General features: G+C 46.3%; 1 protein-coding gene across 3 annotated transcripts in view; it reads right to left on the bottom strand.

The window, feature by feature from the left end:
• Window positions 1–21080, bottom strand: part of PGBD5 (piggyBac transposable element derived 5) — a 91952-nt gene extending 70872 nt beyond the window's left edge. For all 3 annotated transcript variants that reach the window (XM_075924718.2, XM_075924717.2, XM_075924719.2), the window contains exon 1: window positions 20407–21080. In XM_075924718.2, the coding sequence (XP_075780833.2) occupies window positions 20407–21043 (637 nt within the window). In that variant the 5' untranslated portion in view covers window positions 21044–21080. The remainder of the gene's footprint in view (window positions 1–20406) is intronic.
• Between the last annotated feature and the right edge of the window lie 4954 nt (window positions 21081–26034).

The following is a 26034-nucleotide window of genomic DNA, read 5'->3' as shown; positions in this document are numbered from 1 at the left end:
GAGTCTGTCTTCTCACTTGCTTCTTAAACAGGATTGTATTCAGCCCGAGCCACTGCAGCTATGCTCATCTTAATACACTAGCTCAAGCAAAGCTATCGTATCTACTTTTCCACAAGTTGGAAGCCCTATGTCCTAGCTGTCATGTAGACATACCCTGTAAATGGAGTCTCACGCCATGGCGTGATCTGCATTTGTGTTTATACTCTTTAGAGTTGGCTCTTCATCCTACACAAACTAGGGGACAGGACTGGCTTAAAGGTTCAAACCAGGTGGCAGACAAAAATAGAATGTGATTTAGGCTAGTTTTTATAGCTCATGACATTGTTTGGTCCCACACGTGATTTTTGCACACAAAGGATTGGCAAAACTGAGTGAGTCATTCTGCAACTCTGTTTTGCTTCAGTAAGATGCATTGAGCACGACTATTCCCAGAAACAGACATGGACTGAGCAAGAACTTCCTCTCCTTGACAAAAATTGATCTGTTTTCCTTTGTGATTATTAGTTTGGCCTGTCTCTGACTTGTTTACTTTAATTGTCTTTGCAGTTTTGAGCCATTCATGAGGATTAGCAGGAAACTCCAAAATACATGCATGGGAGCCTAAGTTCAATTTTCTTCTCCAGTATTTTTTTTCCCCTTTTCTCTGAAGTAAAGGATTAATCTTCCTTTATCACATTTCCAGGCATTGTTAGCAGTCATAGCAGAATCCCTTACGCTCTCAGATTTGTATTACATTTGCTTAGAAGCATGCCATCAACTTAGAAAAAAATTCACACATCTGTCTGAACTTCAACTACTATTGCTGCACATCACCTCTAAGTTTACTGTAGCTGAAGGAGAATAGAGAAATAAAATCTTGGGTTTGGGGGATGAAGGAGAGACTCAGGTATAATGTTCTGATGTACTACTCAGGTCATCCCGGTTCAGTTGTTGGGAGTGCCACAGATCTTCTCTCTCACCTTGGGCAAATCACTTAAGCCCCGATTCAGAGAAGCCCATGCTTAACTTTAAACACATGAATTGGACAACTCTTATCCTAAAATTAAAGTACCTGCTTGTGTTCTTTGCTGGATCAGGGCCTATAAAGTGGAGATGCTAATCACACATCCCTACCTCACAGTGTGGAGGATAAACTCTTAATTTTTGCAAGGCCAGGCTGGGAGCAGAGCTCAGTGGCCAGGGCTGACAGCCAGGAGGGGAGCCCTGAGCTCCCCTGGTCCAGCAAGCGCCATGATTCACGACCACTCAAGGTCCTGAGGGTGCTGAATCGGGGAAGTCCAACCTGTACAACTAATTCTAACACTTTTTTGTATCCCTACATATTTTTTAAAATGTCCAACCCACTCACGACTCACCTAGCATCAGATCATAGGTTCATGATAAAGTGCATTTATCACATGACCATCTCTTTATGCTTCAGCATGCTTTGTACCGTAAATGAAAAACGTGCACCTAGTCTCTTCCGCAAAGCTCTTACACGGTAAATAAAATGGACAGAGGAAACAGGATGCACAGAGAAGACCAGAGAATTAGAGACCAACATGATTTTACATCTAATTTTAGATACCAAAAAAGCATTAAGAGAACAGTAAGGTTGAAAAGTCAGGCACTCAAACATTTGGGAGTGCCAGAATTAAAGTCACAATTTGACCTCCTTGGGCATCTGCATTATGATACAGTCTAATTATATTACAGTTTTTTTCCTTTACACTGCCTGATCCCCCCTGCACAGGAGTCAGAGAGCACAGGAGAGGGGGTTCCTGGCTCTCATTTCAGGTGCCAGAACCAAACTTCAACCCGAGGCAGACATCTGACATGAAAAATCAGCCTAAACAGTTAAAAGTGTAACTAAGATATAAGCAACTGAAAGATTGTTAGATTGTGTCCACTTTTATACTACTATCTGTGCCCCCTCCCAACAAATTATATTAAGCATAAGATATAAACATTAATTTGGAAGCCTGCATGCAGCATTCTAGAAAGCTAAATGGTACTAGACAACAAACCAAATACTGTAGCATAGTCAGATCAAGAAAAAGCCACAGCACTGATTAAAAGGAGACAGTGGATACAGATAACTTTGAAGTAAAGTTTAGTACAATTTTGCTGTTCTTGCTCCATGTGCCATTCCAGATAAAAAATGTGGGGCTTATGAGTTTCTTCAACAGGCAGTCACAGCATAAAAGAAATGGATTCCAATCTTGGTCTCTCAACAGGCAGTCACAGCATAAAAGAAATAGATTCCAATCTTGGTCTTTTTTATCTTAGGAAAAAATCATGCATTAGAGTAATTGGTGATCTACTGCTTGAAGTCAGCCCTTTTCAGGTCAATATCCAGCTGCCTCCCTTTGTAGCCATCTTTCCAAAAGGTAGATGTGGAAAAAAGAGCTATCAAGAAGTTAAAAGGCACACTGAGTCTATCCCACAATTTCAATATATACACCCACAAAATGCTCTTAGATCCTTTCCCTTAATGTAGGTGACTACCTTCAGATGTCTAAAAGGAACTTTTATTGTTAACCTAAGATTTCTGTCCTTCATTAAAAAGGTACTGAGTCTGGTACGTAAAAAAAAATACAGATGGAGAATTCAGTGCTGGTCCAGTCTAGGCATCAGCACTAGCAGCTTCAAGGATTTATTTCATGTTCATTATTATATGCCTAATACCCCATCATTACTTGCTATTAGTTTCAGGACACAAATGCTTTATTGTGCATTTATTTTGGACCCCGCAGTCTGTCCCCCAAGAGCCAACTGCTCTATCATGTTAGTGCAAAATCAGTTAAATGGCTTGCATCTTCCTCTCCAGAGGTTTGTGGGTAGACTGCTTTCCTTATGCAACTCTGGAGATGCCCATCTTCTCCCATTCCCCACTGCCACTGTCACATCAGTTCCCTGGTTCATTCTAGAGCTAAGCCATCGTTCTGCTGGGAAACGTTCATTTGGCAGAGCCTCTCAGCAACTGTCATGAGAAGTTCAGCAGCACAGGGCCTATGCATCACTTAAGCCCTATTTTGAAGGCTTAAATGGAGCTAAAGAGCATGGTTGCCAGTCCTCTAAGCACTAAAAACAAACTGAACCTCTCTAACCCAGTACTCTCTAGTCCAGCAACATCCACGGTCCGGCATGATTTTAGCTAGCTGGATGTCCATTTCTCATGGATGTGGTCAAGCTTCTCATGGTCCCATAAAATTTGTTTACAGCCACCAGTCCTACCTCTGTGTTCCATGCTGTTATTTAGCTCTAGTTTACCCCTAAATGTCTTCTAAGAGCCCAGTAAGCAGCAGAAGTGATTCTAATGCTACTGGACAATATTGACCTCCTGTGATTCAGCACCGGTCAGGTCCCGAGGGTGCTGGACTAGAGAGATTCAACCTGTACTAAGTAAGCCCTCCCTCCCCCCAAGTCTTAAGATTGGCTTAAAAATCATTATATAAAAATTAGGTATGGGTTGCTTTTTATTTGACCTCTGAATAATATAGCGTGCCAATGGGTTGTTTTCAAACATTTCTCTGGTATCGTGAGGGCTAGATGTTTACTGGTGTGGTTTGGTTTTTTTTAAAATGAAAATTGACAGTCATGTAATCACTTAATCGAGCACTACGGCATTGAGGAAAACCCCCACCTAGCTTTCACAAGACTTGTGATAAAAAAATTGCAAGAGTTGAGAACAGAAAGGGGCATGTAAGACGTGGGCTGGCTTTCAACACAGGAGAGTTTTACTCTAATGGAATAGAAAGACAGGTTAGAGAAGATGTTAACAGCAATCTCTTCTGGCCTTGTAGTCTACAAATGTACTGAGCACTTAAGACCCTTTCCAGAGGCTAAACCAGTGGTGTTCAACCCGAGGATCTGGCTGTCTTGAAGAGGTCTCAGCACCCGGCTGGCCGCCATTTTTCTTCCCGGCGTGGCAGATGAGCGGAGCGACATTTAAAGGGGCCACTTTATTTTGCTTAACCAAAATTTTCCCAGGGGTCACGCCGGGAAAAAGGTTGCACACCACTGGGCTAAACACAAATTCTTGCTGTTCCCGATGTAGGGAAAGCAAAAGTTGCATAGACTGCAATTAGCATGGTACTACAGCTTGGAATCACACTGCCTCCCCAATGCTTGCGTTTTATCTTCAAGTGCAGAATCTGTGTACTACATTTAGAAAATGTAGCCAGGCAGATACAGCCACAATCCCAGATTTGAAACATTTCCCCTCACCACCACCACCACGCAGCGTAAACGCCAAACTAGGATCTTACTCTTGCAAATGAGCCTCTACCATTTTCATGGACCAAACTAAACCCCCAGGTTGGCAGCCACAAACCATGAAGTATTTCCAGCTAGAATGCTGTGGCTTCAGCCCATCTCTAAATGCCACACAGAAGAAGATTCTGCTAGTGGAGAACACAGACTACTCAAAAGGTGTGGCTTTGCAACCAGTTCTTAAAGATACCAGGCTAGGGTAACTGGATGTCCTATTTCTAAACAGACAGGCCTGTATTTAAGCCCTTCTGCACGTGTCCCTATTTTTTTAAATGGGCAAATTGTCATGTATTTTCCCGTCTCTTCCCTCCCCCCACAACCTCTGGCTGAGCTGGCATCCGGGGAAAGCTCAAAAACCTTTGGCCCAGGGCACTGGCCAGGAGAAGCCAAGCCTTGCATGTGCTAAAGCCCACACAGTGCTGACATGGGGTTTGGAGTAATGGGAAGGAAGCTATTTCCAACTTATGTGCATCTTGACCCTGCAGATACCCAGGAAGGGGTGCTTAGCACCCTTGTCACATGCTGTTCCTGCCCAACATTCTGCTCCAGGGAGCGTAGGGCTGCTCTGTCCCCTAGACACCTTCCCCTGCTGAGCCACCTCTCTGGCCTGATTCACTGAAACCCTGCAGCCAGGATCCCTGGGCCCTGGTGCTCAATGCATCCTTAGGGCTTAATCCCATTCTTCCCATGCTTCACCCAGGGAATAGGAGGCTGCTGAGTTATGTCGATAGCCAGCGCAGTTTGGAGGGGTTAGCTGTCTTTCTACTCTGCCCGGACAGGAAGGGACAAGCTGCTCCTAGCCACAGGGGGACAGGGAGTAGGAGGGAAGAGATGACCTCTGGGAAAACATAAGCCAAGTCATCTCTACCTCACCCCCCTTCGGCTGGAAGCAGCTTCCATTCTTTCCCTCCCACACGGTGCCAAAAGGCTGCTGCTTGCCACATTCTGATGCACAACCTGACAAATCTGTGGAGGGGGCCTCTGACCCTGCATTTCTTCCTCCCCCACTCCCCAACCACACACATGTTGCCTTAAGAAGACGTGGCAGCAGGAGCACCAGGTCTGGCCTGTGGGCTCAGCCAAGCCTGGAAGGTGGAGACTGGAGAGCGCTCTGTAGGGACAGTGGGTCAGGTTGATTACCCCCATCCCCATATGAGAGGTGTATGGGAATGTACATGTGCAGCACACAGTCAACCTGTGGAACTCCTTGCCAGAGGATGTCAAAGACCAGGACTTTAACAGGGTTAAAAAAAAAAACTAGATAAATTAACGGCAGTTAGGTCCATCAATGGCTATTAGCCAGGATGTGTAGTAATGGTGTCCCTAGACTCTGTTTGTCAGAGGCTAGAAATGGATGACAGGAGAGGAATCATGGGATGATTCTCTATTCTATACTCTCCCTCTGGGGCATCTGGCATTGCCCCCTGCCAGAAGACAGGATACTGAGCTAGTTAGACCTTTGGTCTGAGCCAGTATGGCTGTTCTTATGACTTCTCCCTGTGCAAACCTTCAAGGTAAACAAAGAATCAACCTATGCAGTATTTCTTCTTTTTTTTAACAGGGGCTCAGTTAACTTGATGCTAATTTGAACATTTGCACTGCATAGTTCTGATTGCCATAGAACTTGCTTGAATAAATCAGAGTAATTTTACCAGGTGTCCTATATTCAGCATAGGAAAATATGGCTACCCTATACCAGATCAGACCCTCTGATAGTGTATATCAGGGTAGCTCCATTGATTTCGGAGTGATAAAGACTAACATTAGTAACAATGATGCAAAATCCCTTTTGGGCACTCTGACCAGAGTGCATCTGTTATATCAGATGTTCTTGCACTAGGGTGTCTGTTACATTGGGGGGTCTATGGAGCATTTAACCCACAGCGGCACTTTTGTCATTATTATTTCTTCTGCAGTAATGCACTAAGGCGATGGCCTCATCGTGCTAAGTTCTGTCCACACAATAAAGAAATTGCAATCTAAATATCTGAGTGCCAACAGTCAGATGCAAACAGAAACAGGAAGCACAAACTACTAAAGTTATTTCCTGCAAATTATAGGACACTGCCTAACAACTCTAGGATATCTAGAAGACTTCTCTCAACCCCTGTCCTGCAAAAATAACCAATACTTTGTGCAACTGCCTTATGCCTTTCCTTGTTAAATATTTCTCTAATGTAAATTCAGTCAGCTAGCTTTGCAGATGCTCCCACGCTAAAAAGGCAGCAAACACATGAGAAGACAGGATTTAAAAAAAAAAAATCCATAAAACAGGCTGAAGGAAGTCTACAAATACAGGCTTCAGAAGTCAGAAGAAGTCTACCACCCAGGAAAAGACAGCATAGCTGACAGTCTAACCAAGCAGAAACCATGTTATTTTTCATTTTTTCAATGCGGTCCTGTCTGATGCAAGCAAGAATTGCTGCTGCACAGATGGTGTGTAATCAGTGTGAGAAGGACTGGTCATTCTTTCTGAGTAACTGACAATATTTAAAAGTTTGAGAATCCCTGGCGTAGCTTGTTACTAAGACTACGGGTTAGGTCACAAGAGATCATGGAATCTGACTTCTAAAGACCTCTAAGACATTCTCTACTTCCGCCCCAAAGAAAGAGGGCTGGAGCTCTCAGCTGGTGGCTCTGCAGCTTGCAGCCACCAGGCAATGGGGGATTACAGAGCTCCCAGCTACAGCTGAGGGTCCTCCAGAGAAGGGATGTTAAATTTAGTTGAAACAACTAATTGAGGGGTTGATGGAATTTCCATTGACTAGTTAATAAGCAGGGAGCTGAAGTGGGGTTAGCTCCTGGTCTCAGGAGCTAACCCCCCTGCAGCTCTGCCTTTTAAACGTATTAAGAGCCTGCTGGCTCTTAATACATGTAAAACGCTGAAATACAGCATGGGGGACCCGGAGCGAGCCTGGTTCCCCTTGCTGCGCTTTTGCTTTCTAAATGTATTAAGAGCCAGCAGGCTCTTAATACATTTAAAAAGCAGAGGTGCAGCATCTGAAACTGGGCACGAGCCTGGAATCAATGGATTTCTGGCTCGTGCCCAATCCCCGCTATCCCTCTGCCTCCCCTGCGGAGACAGTGCTGGGGAGAGCTGGCTTTTAAGCCGGCTCCCCCCAGCACTGGCTCCTGCTCCTCCCGCCCGCTGCCTCTGCTAGAGGCAGCGAGGGGAGAAGCAACTAGTCAAATAGTTGCTATCTGATAAGCTTATGCCTATCAGATAGTCGACTAGTCACTTCTATCCCTACGCCAGCGCTCCCAGGCACTGGGTGTGGTGTGGGAAACATAGGGCATCCAGCTGCTGAATTTGGCAAACCTCAGAAGTTGCTCCAGACACTGTGGGCAGTGGGGGGAACCCCTGACTTCCCAGCCACTTAGTGGTGGGGAGACCCTTGACCTCTCAGCTGCCATAGGGAAAGGACCTTGCAGCTCCTAGTCATTGCAGGTGGAAGGGTGCTGGACCCTCCTTCCTCTCTATTTTCTCAGGGATATTTTTAGGGAAAGTCAGGGACAGGTTATGGGTTGCTGCAATTTTTTGTTTATTGCCCATGACCTTTCTGTGACTTTTACTAAAGATATTCCTTTCTTTGAAAGGGACATGGCCACGGCTAGAGATGGAATACCAAAAAGGCACTTCATAAGTCTTTCAAATATTTGGCTGCTGTGTGTTGCTCATATGCTCAGAGTTATACTGATTGCCATGTTTGGGGTCAAGTAGGAATTTTTGCCCCCAGTCAGATTGGCAGAAACCTGGCAGGTTTGTTTTTTCTGTTTCTCTCTACCATACAGGGTGCAGGTGGCTTGCTAGGATTGTCTGAATACAGCTCACTAAAAGCAATTCCTCTGGTACTGTTGCATCATGGTCCCGCCTATTGTCTGTCCGTGGTACATAATAGCGAAGTCTCCTGAGGGCTGTAACACTCCAGTATAATATAGGTTACTGTGTATAGCAAGGTAGAGTTTGGAGGTTTGCGATGTGCAGGATGTCAGACTAGATGATCAGATGGTCCCTTTTGACTAAGCGCTCTCTCTCTCTCAAAGACAGAAATCCATATTTTAAATGTTTTTTCTTTAATCTACTTGGTATCCGACTGCCTCTGTCCTATACAATCAGAGATCAATGCCTCTTACAACAGCCACCTGTTAAGTTTTTGGTCTGCTTTTGCTTCACAAGAAACACAATAACTAGAGCTGTCAATTGAGATGCGTTTACACCTGCAATTAATGCAGAGAAGGATTAATGCGTTATTTAACGCGTTAATCGCAGGCATTAATGCTGTGCTGCCTCTTTGAAGCACCAGTCCGGAGCTTCAAAGGGGCAGCACAACACGGAGCCAGGGATCAGCTGGGGACTCCAGCTGATCCCCGGCTCCCAATGCACTGCCCCATGGAAACGCCGGGGTGGCTTTTCCAAGGGGCAGCGCTGCACTGAGCCGGGTTCAGCTGGGGACTCCAGCTGATCCCGGGTTCCTGCAGTGCTGCCCTTTGGAAACACTACCGCAGCGTTTCAAAGGGGCAGTGCATGCGATTAATAATTAATTTTTTTAAAATCGCTTGGCAGTCCTAATTTTATACCAATTCAGTAACCTTCCCTGTTCAATGCACAATTTTTTCTTAGCAATGCCATACACAGCGTTCTTTGCTTCAACCCTCTTGTGTATTCCTGTCTGATATGATTTTTCCATCCTCTCAGAGTGCCTCAGTGGACTACAGTTAGGGTTGAAAGGGTAAAGTTACACATGTGAGCTACAGAGCTTACTCAGTCCCCTTCGACGGCACAAACAGTCTAAAGGGCTGAAACAATTCACTTCCCCCCCACTGAGGTCACATTTTCTATCCTGTCAGGGACTCACCTGCTGTGCCTCCAGCTTAAGCGTATCGCACACTGATCAGGAATTGTGCAAGTTTTCTTCCCCTCGACTTGAAAACATGAAGTGTCTGCTTTGTCTGAGCGGCTGTTTACATGGTGGCTGCTTGGACCCCCCTGCAGACAGGGCTTCTACCACCCCACACTGCTGCCTCTATATCAGAGGCAGCAATGCAGAGTGGTAAGGCAGCCGGTCTGTGTGGAGAGCTGGCTTTTAAACTGGCCCTCCTCACGGGGTAGCAGGGGCTCCCCAGGAGTGGGGTCGGAGCACACTGGCAGACACCCCACCCCCAGGGACTATAACATAGTTGAGAAACTGATAAGAATTCATTCCGTTACATGACTATTCAATTACCTGCTATCTAACATCCCTAACTCCCACTCCTTACCCTGTAGGTACAAACTGATCAACTACAGCTTTTTATTGCTAATGAACACAATTTCTGTTGAACTGTCATACAAGAATGAACACAGTTGTGTTCATTTTATCAATAAAAGCATGTGAAATCTATGCCACGTCTGAGGAAGTAGATGTGGAAGGCCAGGGGTTGGACCAATGCTTTAGTTAATACACTATTCACACATGGCTTCAGTTTTCCTGGTCTTCCCCTTAGGAAGGTGCCAGACACCACTACTGTGTGGATTCCTTGTGCCTGTTCTCTTCCCACCCACTCAAGTTATACAGTAGACAGAAGGTCCACTGTTTAACCTGTAATTTGGGGTGAGGAGACTAAGTGGATCTAACCATCCTTGAAATATGAAACGGGAATGATATATTTGTCTCTGCAGTAGGATGCTCTCCCTGAGATGAATGCCAGCCCACGAGAAACTGAAACAGATTTGACTTGTGCTTGCAAGCTGTTCTCTATTTTAATGTGTTCTGCTCTGACAATATTACCAGAGGAACAAGTTAACCCCAGAAGAAATATTTGACTATATGGAATGTCTTCATTAGTTGGCTTTGATGCCCTGTGCCAAAGGTCCCTAACCATATTTCCGCAATAACCACTCAGTCACTGTGGGTTCTGAGTGCAGAAAAGACCGATCCTGCAACAGGTCTTCTATGGGAATCCCACTACACGCATAGTTAGCATTCCTTTGAGGCATACTTCATACTGGGGAATCCGTATTTGGGCACAATTCTTTGTGCTCCTACTGAATTTGGTGGGATGTTGAGCAAAACAATTCAAAAGCAAACAATTCCGCTGTGTAGGAAAGATAGAAAATATGGCAAAAGACCAGCTTGGCTTAACAATCTGATAGCTTTCTTTGATAAGATAACGAGCCTTGTGGATAAGGGAGAAGCGGTGGATGTTATATACCTAGACTTTAGTAAGGCATTTGATACGGTCTCGCATGATATTCTTATTGATAAACTAGGCAAATATAACTTAGATAGGGCCACGATAAGGTGGGTGCATAATTGGCTGGATAACCGTAGTCAGAGTTGTTGTTAACGGTTCTAAATCCTGCTGGAAAGGGATAACAAGTGGAGTTCCTCAAGGGTCTGTTTTGGGACCCGTACTGTTCAATATCTTCATCAATGATGTAGATATTGGGATAGAGAGTACGCTTATTAAGTTTGCAGATGATACCAAACTGGGTGGGGTTGCGACTTCTTTGGAGGATAGGGACATAATTCAAAATGACCTTAGCAAGTTAGAGAAATGGTCAGAGGTAAACAGGATGAGGTTTAATAAAGAGAAATGCAAAGTGCTCCACTTAGGAAGGAACAATCAGTTCCATACATACAAGATGGGAAGCGACTGTCTAGGAAGGAGCATGGCGGAAAGGGATCTAGGGGTCATAGTGGACCACAAGTTGAATATGAGCCAACAGTGTGATGCTGTTGCCAAAAAAGCAAATATGATTCTAGGTTGTATCAACAGGTGTGTTGTAAGCAAAACTCGTGAAGTCATTCTGCCGCTCTACTCTGCACTAGTTAGGCCTCAGCTGGAGTACTGTGTCCAGTTCTGGGCGCCACATTTCAAGAAAGATGTGGAGAAATTGGAAAGGGTACAGAGAAGAGCAACAAGAATGATTAAAGGTCTAGAGAACAAGACCTATGAAGCCAGGCTTCATGAACTGGGCTTGTTTAGTTTGGAAAAAAGAAGATTAAGGGGGGACATGATAGCAGTTTTCAAATATCTAAAAGGGTGTCACAAGGAGGAAGGAGAAAATTTGTTCCTCTTGGTTTCTGAGGACAGGACAAGGAGTAATGGGCTTAAAGTGCAGCAGGGGAGGTTTAGATTGGACATTAGGAAAAAATTCCTAACTGTCAGGGTGGTCAAATATTGGAATAAATTGCCAAGGGAGGTGGTGGAATCTCCCTCTCTGGAGATATTTAAGAACAGGTTAGATAGACATCTGTCAGGGATGGTGTAGGTGGAGCTTGGTCCTGCCTTGAGGGCGGGGGGCTGGACTCGATGACCTCTTGAGGTCCCTTCCAGTCCTATTATTCTATGGAAAGAAAAACTTCAACTGAGTGACTCCTAGCTTTTCAATTCTGTGCCACCTAGGCAAGTACTCTCTGTGACCAAAGTCTATACATAGAGCCCTGTGCGGCTCTAAACTAGTTTCCGTCTCTGCAAAAATGATCTGCGGATTTCTGCATCCACAGCCGCAGCTACCCGTAGATAAAAAACAGATATCTGCAGTAGGGATGTAATAGTAGAGTCGATTAACTGATAAGCAAAAGCTTATAGGTTAATGCTACAGACCAGTGTTTCTGAAAGTGTACTGCGAAATCACTTTGAGAAGCACATTAACTGGCTGCCCTGGTTTATTTACTGGCGCTGCAGCCACGGAGCCTTGCGGCTCCCATTGGCTCCGTTTCGTCCTTTACAGTCAAAGGGAGCCACGAGAAGTCCTTGGCTGCAAAGGAGGAAACTGAGCCAACGGGAGCCGCAAGGCTCCGTGGCCACGGCGCCAGTAAATAAACTGGGGCAGCCAGTTAATGTATTTCTTAAAGTGATTTCGCGGCACACTTTCAGAAACACTGCTCTAGACTACACATTTTCCTCCCCAGTAAATTTTTAAGCAGGCTGGCCAGCAGCCCAGCTCAGGTCCAGGACCCAGTGCTAGCCGGGACTACCCTCCTGCAGCTCTGCATTTAAAGTGTATTAGGAGCCAGGTGGGCAGGCAGTGTGGCTCAGTTCTGGCTCGTGCTAGGTCCCTCGCCCCCAGACAGGGTCTGCCCAGGGACTATAGAATAGTCAAACTATTAGAATTCATGAGGTTAATAGACTATTCAATTAACCGATATTTAACATCCCTGATCTGCAGGTTTGTAGGGCTCTATCTATACAGAATAACTAAGCTAATCAGTGATTGGGATGTGATTGGTATCCTCATTAGTCTCTCCCACCACAAGGTGGTTCTCTACCCTGCAGTCCAAGTTTGGGACTTACTGACAGCAATGCAATGAATGCTCTGCCCTGTTTCGTATACTGTTCCTGTATTCTTCAGAGAGAGGACTGCACTTCCCAAAACTGCTCATCCACCACCTTTAATCACTTCATTTACTTTAAATTGGAAGTGGGAGAGAGGGGTCATTTGGCCAGCTGCAAGAGATCAGTCTGGCAGTCAACAGGCTTCTCCTATATAATAGGCTACAGATGTATTGCAAAGAAAAGCCCTTGATCTGCAGTGTTCACCAACTTTTGCACATTAAGTATGAAATACCAACGCTTGGTCATTTTCAGAGCAGAAAAGTTAACGAGCATTTTGCTGCTGAATCTGAACATGAATAATGCAAAGTGAGGGCAGGGAAATGACAGTTACATTGCATTACATTTTAAGATCAGCAAGATTGTCTTGCATTGGAAACACTTATTAAAAATGGATGGAGAGATCTGCTCTAGGCCCATTAAAACCTTCAGAAGCACATATTTAGATTACATAAGGTCATTGTAGACAATACTGAATTTTTTTTTAAGTAATGGTGTGGATTATGCTCACCATAAAAATCTTATTTAGACCATCCTATAGACACTTCAACAGATGCATTCACCAGTATTCTACAAGCTCTATATACACACTTTTTTTATTATCTAAAAAACATATACAGGAAAATATTAGAGTTTTCCCCAAAAGTGAATGCAAAATTTCCTACAACTATTCTATACTTATGAACCCTAAAATTATTTCAAAGTCAAATTACTCTGATGGAACAAATACGCAAGATACCATTGAAGTCAGAGGCGTTGCAGCCGTATTCACAAGCAGAGAGCTATTTGGGCCAAATTCTATAGCAGAATCTGGCATAGATGAATAAATTATGCTCAGCGTTGGTTTCACCTCTTACAGTCGCTCACCCAGAATTTCAGGGCTTTTTGAAGATTCAGACCAAAAATGCCGTCCTTATTATAAGCCTTTATGGATATGATGCAGCCTACCTAGAGGGCTCTCCCTCTCTCTCCTTCCCCCATGCTCCTCTCACACGATCTTCCTCTCGGCCTTTCCATGTGATCTCTCTCTCTGACTCTCTTGCCTTCTGCACAGTCTTCCTGTATCTTTCTGCTTCGAGATTCTGTTCTTAAAGTCTGAACTAAAAATCGTTCTCTGGTCCCTTCAGCTATGTCCCTCCCTCCCAGTGCACCTCTTTCAGATACTATTAACTCTTATAAAATACAGTAAAACCTGTGTTGTCCAGCATGCTAGGGGATTAGGGCGTTCTGGTTATCTGAGTGTCCCATCAACCTAGGAAAAACCAATGGACAATAATAGTAAAACTCAAGTTTTTAATATTAGTAGTTTTGTAGTGTGAGGCAGTTGGTCTCACATTTCTATTTTGAGTTAAAGATGATTAGTACTACTTAAATAAAAAATTGTTAAGCCAATCATGGTAAACCAAGCCAGGTCTGTGCACCTGAAGATGTGACAGTATTGTGGCTGGGGGAAATGCTGGTTTATAATGTTTTGTGGTTAACAGAGTGCCGGATAACAAAGGTTTCACTGTACATTGGAATACAAGCTATATGAATGACTTCATACTAACAAAATGTTGTATTGTGAGGTTCACTAGAGACTAGATGGAAGGAGCTAAATACATTTTCCTTATTATTTGAAAGGAGTTAAATTCATTTTTTGTTTATATAAAACCAGTGCCAAGAGAAACCAACGAAGACTAAAGCTGTATTGTATGAGACACTATACAAACACATCACTATGCAAATGTAACCTTCATCCTTACAACTGGAGACTGGTTCATTAGCCCTCTGCACAAAATCATCTTTCCCCCTCCTCAGCTAATCCAACTTCAGCAAATATTGTCTAGTTACGTTAAGAATGGAAGCTAAGTTTAATGATTGCATAATCAAGGAGACAAATTGCACTTCTCAGATGTGCTTATGCTGCTGCTCTGAATAATGTAATTTGAATGGACATGGCCCGATGTAATATCATATTTGTAAGGAAATAAAGCGGCTTTAATGCACACCTATAAATAATCCTTTTCATACTTTTTTTTGTTGCCCATTGGTGAACAGAAAAAGTGAAGGGAAAGTTCTTAAGTGAAATCTCTAATGCTCACCAACCTGCTTATTCAACATTGAGCTGCAGATGAAACTAATAACTGGCGAACTCCCAAAAGTCCAGTTCATTGCAAAAATCAAAAGCTATCCTTTGCTTTCTGACATGCATATTTAGAGTATTCTATGCTGCTGCATGCAATCCTGATATTCATCTTCCCAGCAAAAGTGATCTTTTGCATACAGGGGTCAAGTCACACCTGACAACCACTTTGCAACAAATGAATATCTCCTATAATCTGGCTTTTAGAAAATATTCTGCCCCACCATAAATATAGGTTAAAGAAGAATATTTAAAGCTTGTTTAAATCTCTTCAAAGTCATTAGAAAACATGGTTTTAGCATGACTGCTCTCTAACAGTTCTCTCTTCTACTTAGAAAAGTGCCTTCAAAAGTCAGTGCAAAACTAGAGTTATGTGCTACACACCATACTTTGTCTGCTGGGGGTGTCTCGATCATAATTTTCAAGGGGGGGGGGGGGAGAACCTCTAGTGTATCGTTTTACTAACATCTTTGGGCAAGTACATATAGAGCAATAGTGTGCAGGGACAAAGGAGAAGTTGCCATCAATGCTAGCCTATCTTCTGATTTCTACAGTAACATTTCTTGTTCCTCCCTCAAAATGTTCTGCTGTTACTACCACTGATTCAGCTCCACACTGGCAGCCACCATAGAAGGGCTAGTTTAGACCCTGTGCCAGCAGCCAGTATTAATAGGAGAGATGTGAAAAGTTAACCGGCAATAGGGATGTTAGATAGCAATTGACTGAATAGTCATGTAACCGCACAAAATATTTGTGGTTACATGACTATTTGATAATCCCAAAATATTTTCGGTTCCATGACTGTGCTACTGGCTCCACTCCCCAGGGAACCTCCTGCCACCCTGCGCTGCCGCCTCTGTATCAGATGCAGCAGCATGGGGTGGCAGCAGCCTCTGTCCACAGCAGGCCTGAGCTCCCCACAGACAGAAGCTGCTCCATGGCAGCCACCCCTGCCCCGATAGAGGCAGCAGCACGGGGGAGGAGGCAGGGGTCTCCACAGAGCCAGCATGCAAGGAGAGCTGGCTTAAAAGCTGGCTCCCCCCCACATACATCAGCTCCCGCCTGCCCCCCTCAGTCTCCTCGCTCTTGCCTCTCTATCCAAGGCAACACTGCTGGTGGGGATGGCTCCATGGATCTGGTGAGCCGGCTTAAAAGCCAGCTCCCCCCAACACTGGCTCCCGCTCCCTGTTCTTTGTTGCCTCTAATACAGAGGCAACAACAGGGGAAAATGCATGTAGTTGATAAGATTAACTGATAAACGGAGGCTTATTGGTTAATAGTGTACTACACACTGACATCCCTAACTGGTAAGCATTACTCTGAATGGGTGATGCTTACCAGGTCTGGTTAACCAGTAGGGGCTGGAGTAGCTCCCCACCCATCGTGGGCAGGGGGCTGCTCCAGCCCTATAGGGCCTGCCACAGACAGGAGCTGCTCAGGGAATCCGGAGGCAGGGGTGATCCAGAGGGGCAGGGTTTTGCCTGTCTTGAGAGTGGGCAAAATAGCAATAGCTTCACCTGATAGGGGAAGAGCTGAGATCCTCCCCTGTGTATCATGGGGACTTGCCAGTGGCAGAGGGCCACCATGGCATGCAAACAGCCTGCTTGAGTGCCCTACTGCGCCAATGGCCAGGAGCCACCTATGCGGTAAGCATCTCCCAGCCAGAGCCTGCACCTTGCACCCCAACCCATGTTCCAGGTCACAACTCCCTTCCAGACTCTGTCCCCCTCCTGCATTCATGCCTCAGGTCAGAATTCCCCCTTGTATCCAGACTCTCTCCCAGATACTGCCTCCTCTGCACCAAGTCAGAATCCCCTCCTGCACCAAACTCCCTCCCAGACCCCACATCTCCTCCTACATCCCTATCCCTGCCTGGAGCTCTCTCCTACACCCGAACTCTAACCCAGAGCCCCACCTCCCATTAATAGAATAGAGAGTATAGTCTGTGACCACTTCCAAAATTCTTGGAGTGGCACCCCTGCAAAAAAATTGTCCCTCCCTGTACTAAGTAATGAAGTCAATGGGAGCCATTGGTGCTCATCAACTCTAGTATGTGTGTTTTCCTTATGGTAACCAAAGTAGCTGCAGCTTTTACAGAAGACACATTGTGGTAGTTTCCATTGCTTGGAATTACAGAATTAATTAAATCTGGAACTGCTCTTGCTCATGACTCACGTATGAAAGAACAATATTTTAAGTTTATCAGAAGCAGGAAGCCTTCTAAGCAATTATAGGAATTGCGGGATGATTGAAATGCTACAGAAGCATCCAAGGAAGACAAGGCTGTGGTGGGGAAGCTAAGTGAATTCTTTGTATCAGTCTTTGCTGCAGACAATGAGGGGAAGGTTCCTATCCTTGAGCCAGTCTTTTTATGTGAGAAAACTAAGGAACTGTCCCAGACTGAGGTGTCAATAGAGGGGTTTTTGGAATAAATGGATATATTAAACAGCAATAAGTCACCAGGACCAGATGGCATTTACTCAAGAGTTCTAAATTAACTCAAATATGAAAATGCAGAATTACTAAATGTGGTATGTAATCTATCACTTAAAATTAGCCTTCACACTAGAATACAGTTAGATACCTAATGTAACTCTGATTAATTTAAAAAAGGCTCCAGAAGTGATCCTGGCAATTACAAACCAGTAAGCCTAACTTCAGAATCAGGCAAAGCAGCTGAAACAAGGGATGTTAGTGACTAGCTGGATAATGTTTAACCAATAAGCTATTGCTTATCAGTTGATGGTCTCAGTTAACTTCAACAACCCCACCTCACACCAGTGCTGTGCATTTAAAACAGACTGGAAGGTTGGCTCAGTCCCAGACCGTCGGTCCAAGTTTACTGAAGAGCACACAGGGAAACTGTCGGCCGCCCCATGCTGCTACCTCTGATACAGCAGCAGCAGCGGGGGGCAATAGATGGGAGCCAGTCCATGTGGGAACCAATTTAAAAATCAGCTCCTGCCTGCCACCTTGATCTGCTACCTCTGTACAAGAGGCAGTAGTGCAGGGCAGCAGCAGTCCCTGTCTGCAGGGGGTCCGAGCTCCCCATGGCCAAGGCTGCTCCAACATCCCATGGAGCAGCCTGTGCCTGGGGGGAGCTTGGGCCCCTGTGGATAGGAGCTGCTGCCGCAGAGCAGCTGCCGTCTGAGGAGAGCCATCTGAGGAAGTGGCTTTTGCCCACAAAAGCTCATGGTACTATCAAGATATTTGTTAGTCTCTAAAGTGCTACAGGACTACTTTTTTTTTAAAGTTACAGAGTAACATCTACCCCTCTGAGACTTATCCCTACTTTAAAAAAAAAATGAAACAAAGGATAGGAATAAGTTATCAGTTTTCACAGTGAAGTGAGGTAAATAGCAAGATCCCACAGTGTTGTTCAGCATATTCATAAATACTCTGGAAAAAGAGAAACAGGGAGTTGGCAAAGTTTACATGATACAAAATTACTCAAGATAGCTAAGTCCAAAGATGATTGAAGAGTTACAAAGGGATCTCACACAACTGGGTGATTGGTCAAGAAATTGGCAGATGAAATTCAGTGCTGATAAATGCACAATAATGCACAACAGAAAACATAATTCCATCTATACATACAAAATTAGCTGTTACCACTCAAATAGATCTTGGGAGTTATTGTGACAATTCTCTGAAAACAGCCTCTCAATGTGCATCAGCAGCCAAAAAAGCAAACAGAATGTTAGGCACCATTAGGGAAGTGCAAGAAGACAAATATGATATCACTATATAAATCCATGGTATGCCACTGCATGCAGTTCTTGTCACCCCATCTAAAAATGGGATATTAGAACTGGAAGAGAACACACAGAATAGGAACAAAATGATTGGGGTATGGAGAAGCTTCCATATGTGATTAAATAGACTGGTACTGATCAGATGACTTGGGGGGTTATGATAGTTCTATAAAACCATGAATGGCATGGAGGAAAAGTGAATAAGGAAGGGTTATTTACCCTTACACATAACACAAGAATCAGGGGTCACCCAATACAATTAATAGGCAGCAGGTTTAACAAACTTAAGGAAGTACTTCACACTACAGAGTCAATCGGTGGAACTCATTGCTAGGGGAGGCTGTCAAAAGCATAACGGGGTTCAATAAAGAACTAGATAAGTTCATGGAGGACAGGTCCATCAATGGCTATGAGCCAAGATGGTTAGGAATGCAAACCCATGCTCTGGGTATCCCTAAAGTTTTGATTGTCAGAAGCTGCAACTGAATGACAAGTGATGGATCACTCAATATATTTCACTGTACTATTTGCTTCTGAAGCATTTGGCAGCAGCCATTATTGGAAGACATGATACTGGGCTAGATGAACGGACCTGGGCTGGTACCAAGTTTTTGCTAAAGCTAAACACTATTATAGATACGGTATACAGTTCAGGCCTCAAACAGAATAAGAGGCAGCAGAAATCTCTCATCTTTATTACCAACTCTACTTGTTCTAAAAACTTATGCATTTACTTCTCTCACACAAATAAAAATCCTTTATTTCTAAGAAAATCTGAACTTATGAACTAATAGGTCATCAACTTTAAATTTTTCAAAGAACCAATTAAAATGTTAATCCCCTCTCTATATTAAATGCATATCACTGCTTGAAAGTTACACAAGTTTATACACCAGAAAAAGCAAAGAAATTAAATGGTAAATTATTTCATCCTTATTTAACTCCATGAAACCAACAGTCCAAACCTTGTCCTCGGATATGACTAAGAATGTTTGGATTCCAGAGTATCCATTAGAGTTCTCTTTAAAGGGCCACAGAGTTTTATATTAGCAGTAGAGATTCCCAAGGCTACATTGTATAACCTGCCCTGTTGTTCTGAGGACAGGAAAATGATCAGAGAAAAAAGTAAAAGAACAAGTGCTCATGCTCAATCACATCCTGCCCTCCTCAGGTCTCCTTAGACCCCATTTCATCTAAGTCCAAGCAATTCCCCAATTACTGCATGAATACCAGTCATGCCTTATCATGACTAAGGGATGAAAAATTCCAGTGCCCTAAAAGAGGGGAGCTATCCTTTATCATAATGAAATCAAATAAGGCTTCCAGACGGTGCACAGGGGAGAGATTGATCTGCTCCTTGCTGAACGGCAATGATTGAGTAGCCAGCCAGCCCTGGCTGCCCCTCCTATGCAGATGAACCGAGCTCTCACTCGCCCCGAGAAGGGGCTGGTCTCTCCCTAGCGACTTACATGCATAGCAGCATCCGCCCTCGGAGCGATATGTTTAACGAAGCCAAAAGGCAGGCAAGTTAGGTGGCAGACCGCACTCTCGCCAACTAACCCGAGAGATCCAGCCTCCCCTTCCAGGGAGGTTTCGTGCGCCAGGGGCTGAGCGAGTCAGCCGGTTTCTCGTGCACACTGCTAAGCCCGTTAGAGTCAGTGCCCTGGGCATCTAGGGCCAAGCGCTGGGTACTAACCGCGGGAGGAGGCTGAGCCCTGTAGACCTGCACAGGGCTGCGCGATCGGAGCCCTCCTGCAAGTAGCCGCCTTCCCTGCCTCTGCCTAAATTGCAGAAGTGCCTTCCCCGCCCCCTCCCCCGCCGCAAGCTGCAGCCCTGTCCCTCTGCGCTCCGCTCCCCCAGCCACTGGCCTCCGGACACCCCCTGCCGGCGGGGCGTGGGAGAGGACTCTCCCCCCCCCCCTCCTCCCACCGCGCTCCCCAGCCCCCCTGTTACCGAAGCTATCCTTGAAGTCTGGGGGTGGGGCGTCTCGTAGGGTCGAGGTCCAGTCCCCCGCCTCCTCCTCCTCCTCCTCCTCCGGGGGGCCGGGGCGAGCTTCCGCCGAGCTGCAGCCCCCGGGAGCCTGCTGCCGCCGCTCCGCCGCAGCCCTGGGGACACGGCGCCCCCTGCCCCGCGGGCCGGGCCCTTCCTCCATCGCCAGCTGCTCCTCGTCCTCGTCCTGGGAGGAGGCGGAGCGGGAGTCGGCCGAGGTGCTGTAGAAGGGGTTCCCGCTGCTGTCCTGGCCCGACTCCCCGAACACGTCGTCGGAGATCTGCAGGCTCTCGTAGCGGGAGCGGGCCGCCTCCAGCAGGGACAGCGCCTTCCGCCGCGGCCCCCCGCCGCCGCCGCCGCCCTCCGCCATCATCGCCGCCACCGCCGCCGGCAGCAGCAGCCCCCGCTCCCCGCGGCCCGGCTCCGCCGCCTCGCCCGGCCGCAGGCAGCAGCCCAGCAGCGAAAGCGGCTCGGACAGCGAGGCAGGGAGGCAGGGAGTGGCAGAGCCGCCGCCGCCACCCAGCCCTGCCTCCCTCTGCCGCCCGCGCAACCCGCCCCTGTGAGTGTGCAGGGACATGGGGGGAAGGAGCCAGCTCAGCATCTCCAAATACCACAGCCAGCCAATTATAGCCGCAGTCTTCACCCAAGAGGTGGGGTTATATGGCCGCCCCGGCCGGCCTGCGCCCGCCCACGCCCCACCCCAAAGGGGCGGGCCTCGGCGCATTTAAAATCACAGAGCCCTGTTGGGAGAGCCACGCCGGGAGCCCTGCTGCGCCTCAGGCGCGGTGAGACCCTCCTGTCATGTGGCGGGAGGGAGGCAGGTTTGCCGCTGGAGGAGCCCTCTGGCGCTGCGCTTCGCTCCCGCGGCGCAGGGAGCTGTCCGCGGGCTGGGGTGCTGAAGCCCACCTCCCTGCGAGCCCCACCCGCAGCCTGCACATCTCACTCGCGCCTTGAGACTTCCCAGCGAGGCTCGGGAGAGACCAGCGGGTGGCAGTGCTTGTTGCATAATGGCTGAGCGCCGGGAAGGGGCCGGTGGCAAGCAACAGGAACCAGGGGGAGAGGCAAGGACACAGAAACGCACACCGGCCCCTCAGCCGAATTCAGGTGTGGGAGGCTCGTAGAGACCGCTATCCCGTCACACCATCTTCGTCCAGATTAGCATGTTCAGTCCGTTCCCTTTGCATTCCTCTCTAGCGAAGCTCTGCCAAATCAGTTTCATCTTGATGAGAGCTACCTCCATGAAAAATAAGTACAATCCTCCTACCGGGCCTGGGAAAAAATGAGGAGGGGAAGGGGCACACTCTATAGGTTGCTCATGTGGGTACTTCTGTAGTTTTAGCTGTGTTCCAATGCTACCATTTTGTACTAAAATATTTCCCAATAAAATATTTTATTGGATGGCAGTACAATCTGTACTGGTTGTGTTACAATTTAGTGTAGTAAAATAATACATTCTGCGCTGGGCACTAATACAAGAAATACTACAAAACTAGCTTGTAACTAAGGTCTAATACAACAAATGGTTGTAAAGGAATACTATGCACAACCAATATATGGGGCCTGATCCACCTCTTATTGAAGTTAATGAAAGGATTCCCACTGAATTCAATTAGATTTGGATCCTGGCCATGGTGACTCAAAACCAGCTCATCATGATCTCCCTTGTGAGTTCACACTGTTACCAGTTTTGCAACATCATAGATTTACTTTTTCCTTGATTCAAAAACAGCTGAGATTCATATTCACAGAGTTCACAGGAACTAGCTGTCTTGCACAATAGAAAGACCATTGAAGAAGTAACCCTGTAAGCAAGGGCTTGACTCTGTGGGTATGTTAACATTGCAGTTGGGAACAAGCCTCCCATCCTGCATTGCCAGATTCATGCTCATGGGGCTACCTAGTACACTTAAAATAGTAGTGTGGTTATTGAGTTTTTTGCAATCACTTGACCTAGCCACCTGAGATCAAGCTAAAGGGATAGGGTGGCCTTGAGTTTGGGAGAGCTAGTGCTCTGACCCAATCCAGCAAAGCACCTAAACATGTATAGTCTGAAGCATGTATAGTCTAATCCATTGACTCGAGACTATGCACATGCTTACAGTTAAGCATATACCTATGTGTTTTGCAGGATCAGGGCCAAAACATTCAGCACCTTGAAGGACTGAGTATTTTAAAGTATTTTCTTGTGTTCAGTAAACAGTATGGTATAAAGTAACAGGTGTTCTAACAGGCATATGCACCTGCAACTAATTTTAAAAGCCATGTAATGGCACAAGATAAAATGAAGTGAAGTAAATGCTATATATTTTAGAAATGTCTGTTCATTTGTCTGTGAATCCATTTGTTCAAGAACTTCTCCTAAACTATAACAGCTAATTTGGTATGCAGCTTCCTTTTATCCTAACTCAAAGCAAGATGAGGGTTTGGTTGTACCAGAACAATGGGATGTGCCTGAAATTTGATTGTTTCTCACAAAATGAAAAGGGAGGGGTTTGGTAGGAGGGAGTTGTATTATGGAATGAGCATGGGGGCGGGGAGGGATTCAGCACTCCAGGGGAAGCCTACTGGCTGGAAGCAGCCAACCCCCCAGTCTGCCCCAGGGAGCAGATATCAGCCACTGTGCAGCCCCCGCTACACCTAGGGGAGTGCCAGTGGGCAGCCTGCACAGCCCTCACCTCTGCCCCTGAGATGGGTCTGGAGAGTGACAGCATGCCTCCCTACTTCCAAGCTGGGCTGAGGTGTGACCTCCCCACCACCTGGGTGTGCATCATCACTTCTGCCCTCCCCATCCCTAGGCAGTGCCCTCCGACCCCAGGGCGAAGTTGGTGGACAGAGTGCTTGGGTCCCCCTATCCTCTCCTGTTCCCTTGGGGCACCCTTAGGGCAAAGCCAGTGGCTGGGGTGTGCAGCCCCTCCCCCTCTCTCACTCTGGACCAATTTGGGAAGAAGCCAACAGCCAGGGAGAGTGGCCCCACCCCATGCCCTAGGCCAGACCCAGGCAACACTGGGTAAGTCTTCTAGTTAACTATATAATTGAGATAATCATTTTGGAGTGTATCTACACTGCACCCATAGCTCGAAATAAGCTACACAATTTGAGCCATGCAAATTGTGTAGCTTATTTCAAGTGTATTTAGAAATAGCTTATTTTGAAAAAAAAACTGCTATTCCAAAATGTCCCAAGATTTACAGAGATGGAATAGCTTGTTTAAAAGATGGGGAATAGCTATTTTGGGATACCGGAAGTATCCCAAAATAGCATTGCACTGTAGATGTACCCTTGATGACCGTTGAGACACAAAGATGTCTTTGAGTACATAACTGGACCTGCCACATATTTATTACTGGTAATGAATGAGAGGTTTAATTTGCAGAGTCCAGTTTGCTGTGCTGGCAGTTAGGAAATAAAATATTTGTATTTCTTTTCAAAAATTGAATTTATTTTATATTGAATCCACAAGCCACAATAAACATGGTTCCCCTAGATCCTGTTCTTACAGAATTACTTTCTACAGTAAAAACACACTTGAAAGGTGTTGGCAGGTTCTGCGTACTAAAGGAATTAGGAATGTAGTTTTGTTAGTCATCTTCTTTAATTGACTAATCTGATTGTTGATCACTACCTACCATCTTTTGCAAATGTGACAGAGTTTGTGATGTAGCTGGCTCTTTTCCTTCCTCTTCCTGGTTTGCCTGCATTGCTAACTGCTAGTATGAGTTCTGGAACCAAGCTGCAGTGTGTTCAGAAAGCAATGTGTCTGTAGAAAGATGTTATTTTCTTATCTAGGATCTCAAGGAATTGTGTAGTTTTCCACTAGCTGATATTATACAGAATGCCCAGTTGGTCACATCACTGTATCCACTACAGGCTGAACTTCTAAAATCCAGGACTCATTGGTCTGGCAACATCCGTAGTCTGGCAGGACCATGGATATTACTGGATCGGAGAGCCCCAGCTGGCCAGATTCAGAAGTGCAGCTCAGTCTGGGCCGGTGGTGGGAAGCGAGGCTGGGGCGGTGGGGACCTCAGCCCTGGCCAGGGCTGACAACAAAGAATGCAGTCCTAGCAGGGGCTGGAGGCAGTGGGGCCAGTGGCCAGGAATGCAGCTCTGACTAGGGCTGGTGAGGTGGGAAGCACAGCCCTGCCCAAGGCTGGTGCAATGGGAGAAACAGCCTCAGTTGGGGCTGGTGCGGTGGGAGGAGGGGAGAAGGGCAGCCTCAGTCAGGGTTGGTAGTGGGGAGTGCAGCCAGGGTTGGAGGCACATGGTTGGCAGCCAGGAGCGCAGTCCTCGCTGGACCTGGTGGCAGAGAGTGCAGCCTCGGCCGGAGCTGGAGTTAGCGGGGTCAGCAGCTGGGTGCACATCCTGGACTCGTGCAGCCCCAGCCTGGGCTAGAGGCAGCAGGGTCAGCCCCCGTGTGGGGCTGGTATGGTGGGGGACACAGCCCCAGTCAGGGCTGACACGGGCTGGGACTCAAGGCAGTGGCAGGGAGCGCAGCCCCAGGCAGAAGCAGAGCCTATAGCTGGGTAGGAAGCCTTGACCTCCTCTTGTCCGGCAAACTCCACGATTCGGGGCCACTCAGGTCCCAAGGGTGCTGGATGAGGGAAGTTCGACTTGTAGTCTATTTTACACAGTCCTGCTTGGGTACAAGGCAGTTGTGATTGCTAGTCAGATTACAAGGCTACTTTGCAGATTTAATTATGTAGCTTTCTACATCTGGTGGTGAGTTAACGGGAGCTAGTATTTCACACTGACCCCTCAACAGTTTCATCTGCTGCTCCACTGCAGTCTGTTAGCACCGGCCTCAGATTGTCCATGATTGCTAGCTCAAGTCACCCTGCTTATATCACACTTCACCTTCATAGATGAAGGTTCTTCTGCTATCCACAATCCATGGATGCACTCAGTAACAGATGCTGCTGCCTCTGGAAGGATTACCCAGCCCCGAGTTTTGTTAGTAACGAGGAATTCTCCACACACACAGTATGGACTTCACCCCTATTAAGAGGATTTGGGAGAGAGGAGTGTTGGGGAGAACTTGTCAGTAGGAAGCTATGCCAGGGCAGAGGAAGGGAAGGTCTACTAGACAGAGTGGACTACCCCCAGGGCCGGATTACCCAATAGGCAGACTAAGCATGTGCTTAGGGCACCAGCAAAGCAGGGGTACCAAAAAAAAAGAGATTTTACAATATAGTATTGTTTTTATTTTGAATTACATATGGGGGGGCATCATAATCTTTTCAGTGCTTAGGGCCACTAAAGGTCTTAATCCGGCCATGGATATCCATGCAAGTGGTGCAGGAGAGCAGCTTGTGGTCTGAGGTAATGCCCATAGAAGAGCTTCTCTGCAACATGAAATCTAGTTGCAAGTTCAAGGACGGAGTTTCTCTTCCAAGCCTTGCCTCCTTCATACAAAGAGCTTACACACCGCAAAGGCTGGATTAAGGTATAGACACACGCATAGGGCCGTGGTGCCTACAGCACTGCGATGATGTCCGAATTTCAGCTCTCTTTTTGGAAATGTATCTTTTTAGGCCAGCCCACCTAAAACTGGGAAATGGAAGCCCTGACAGAGGGGATAATCCAGCCTGCCCA

The sequence above is a fragment of the Pelodiscus sinensis genome, chromosome 3 (genome assembly GCF_052426305.1).
Source record: "Pelodiscus sinensis isolate ZL-2025 chromosome 3, ASM5242630v1, whole genome shotgun sequence".
Lineage (NCBI taxonomy): Eukaryota > Metazoa > Chordata > Testudines > Trionychidae > Pelodiscus > Pelodiscus sinensis.
This window is presented reverse-complemented; position numbering and strand designations above follow the sequence as displayed.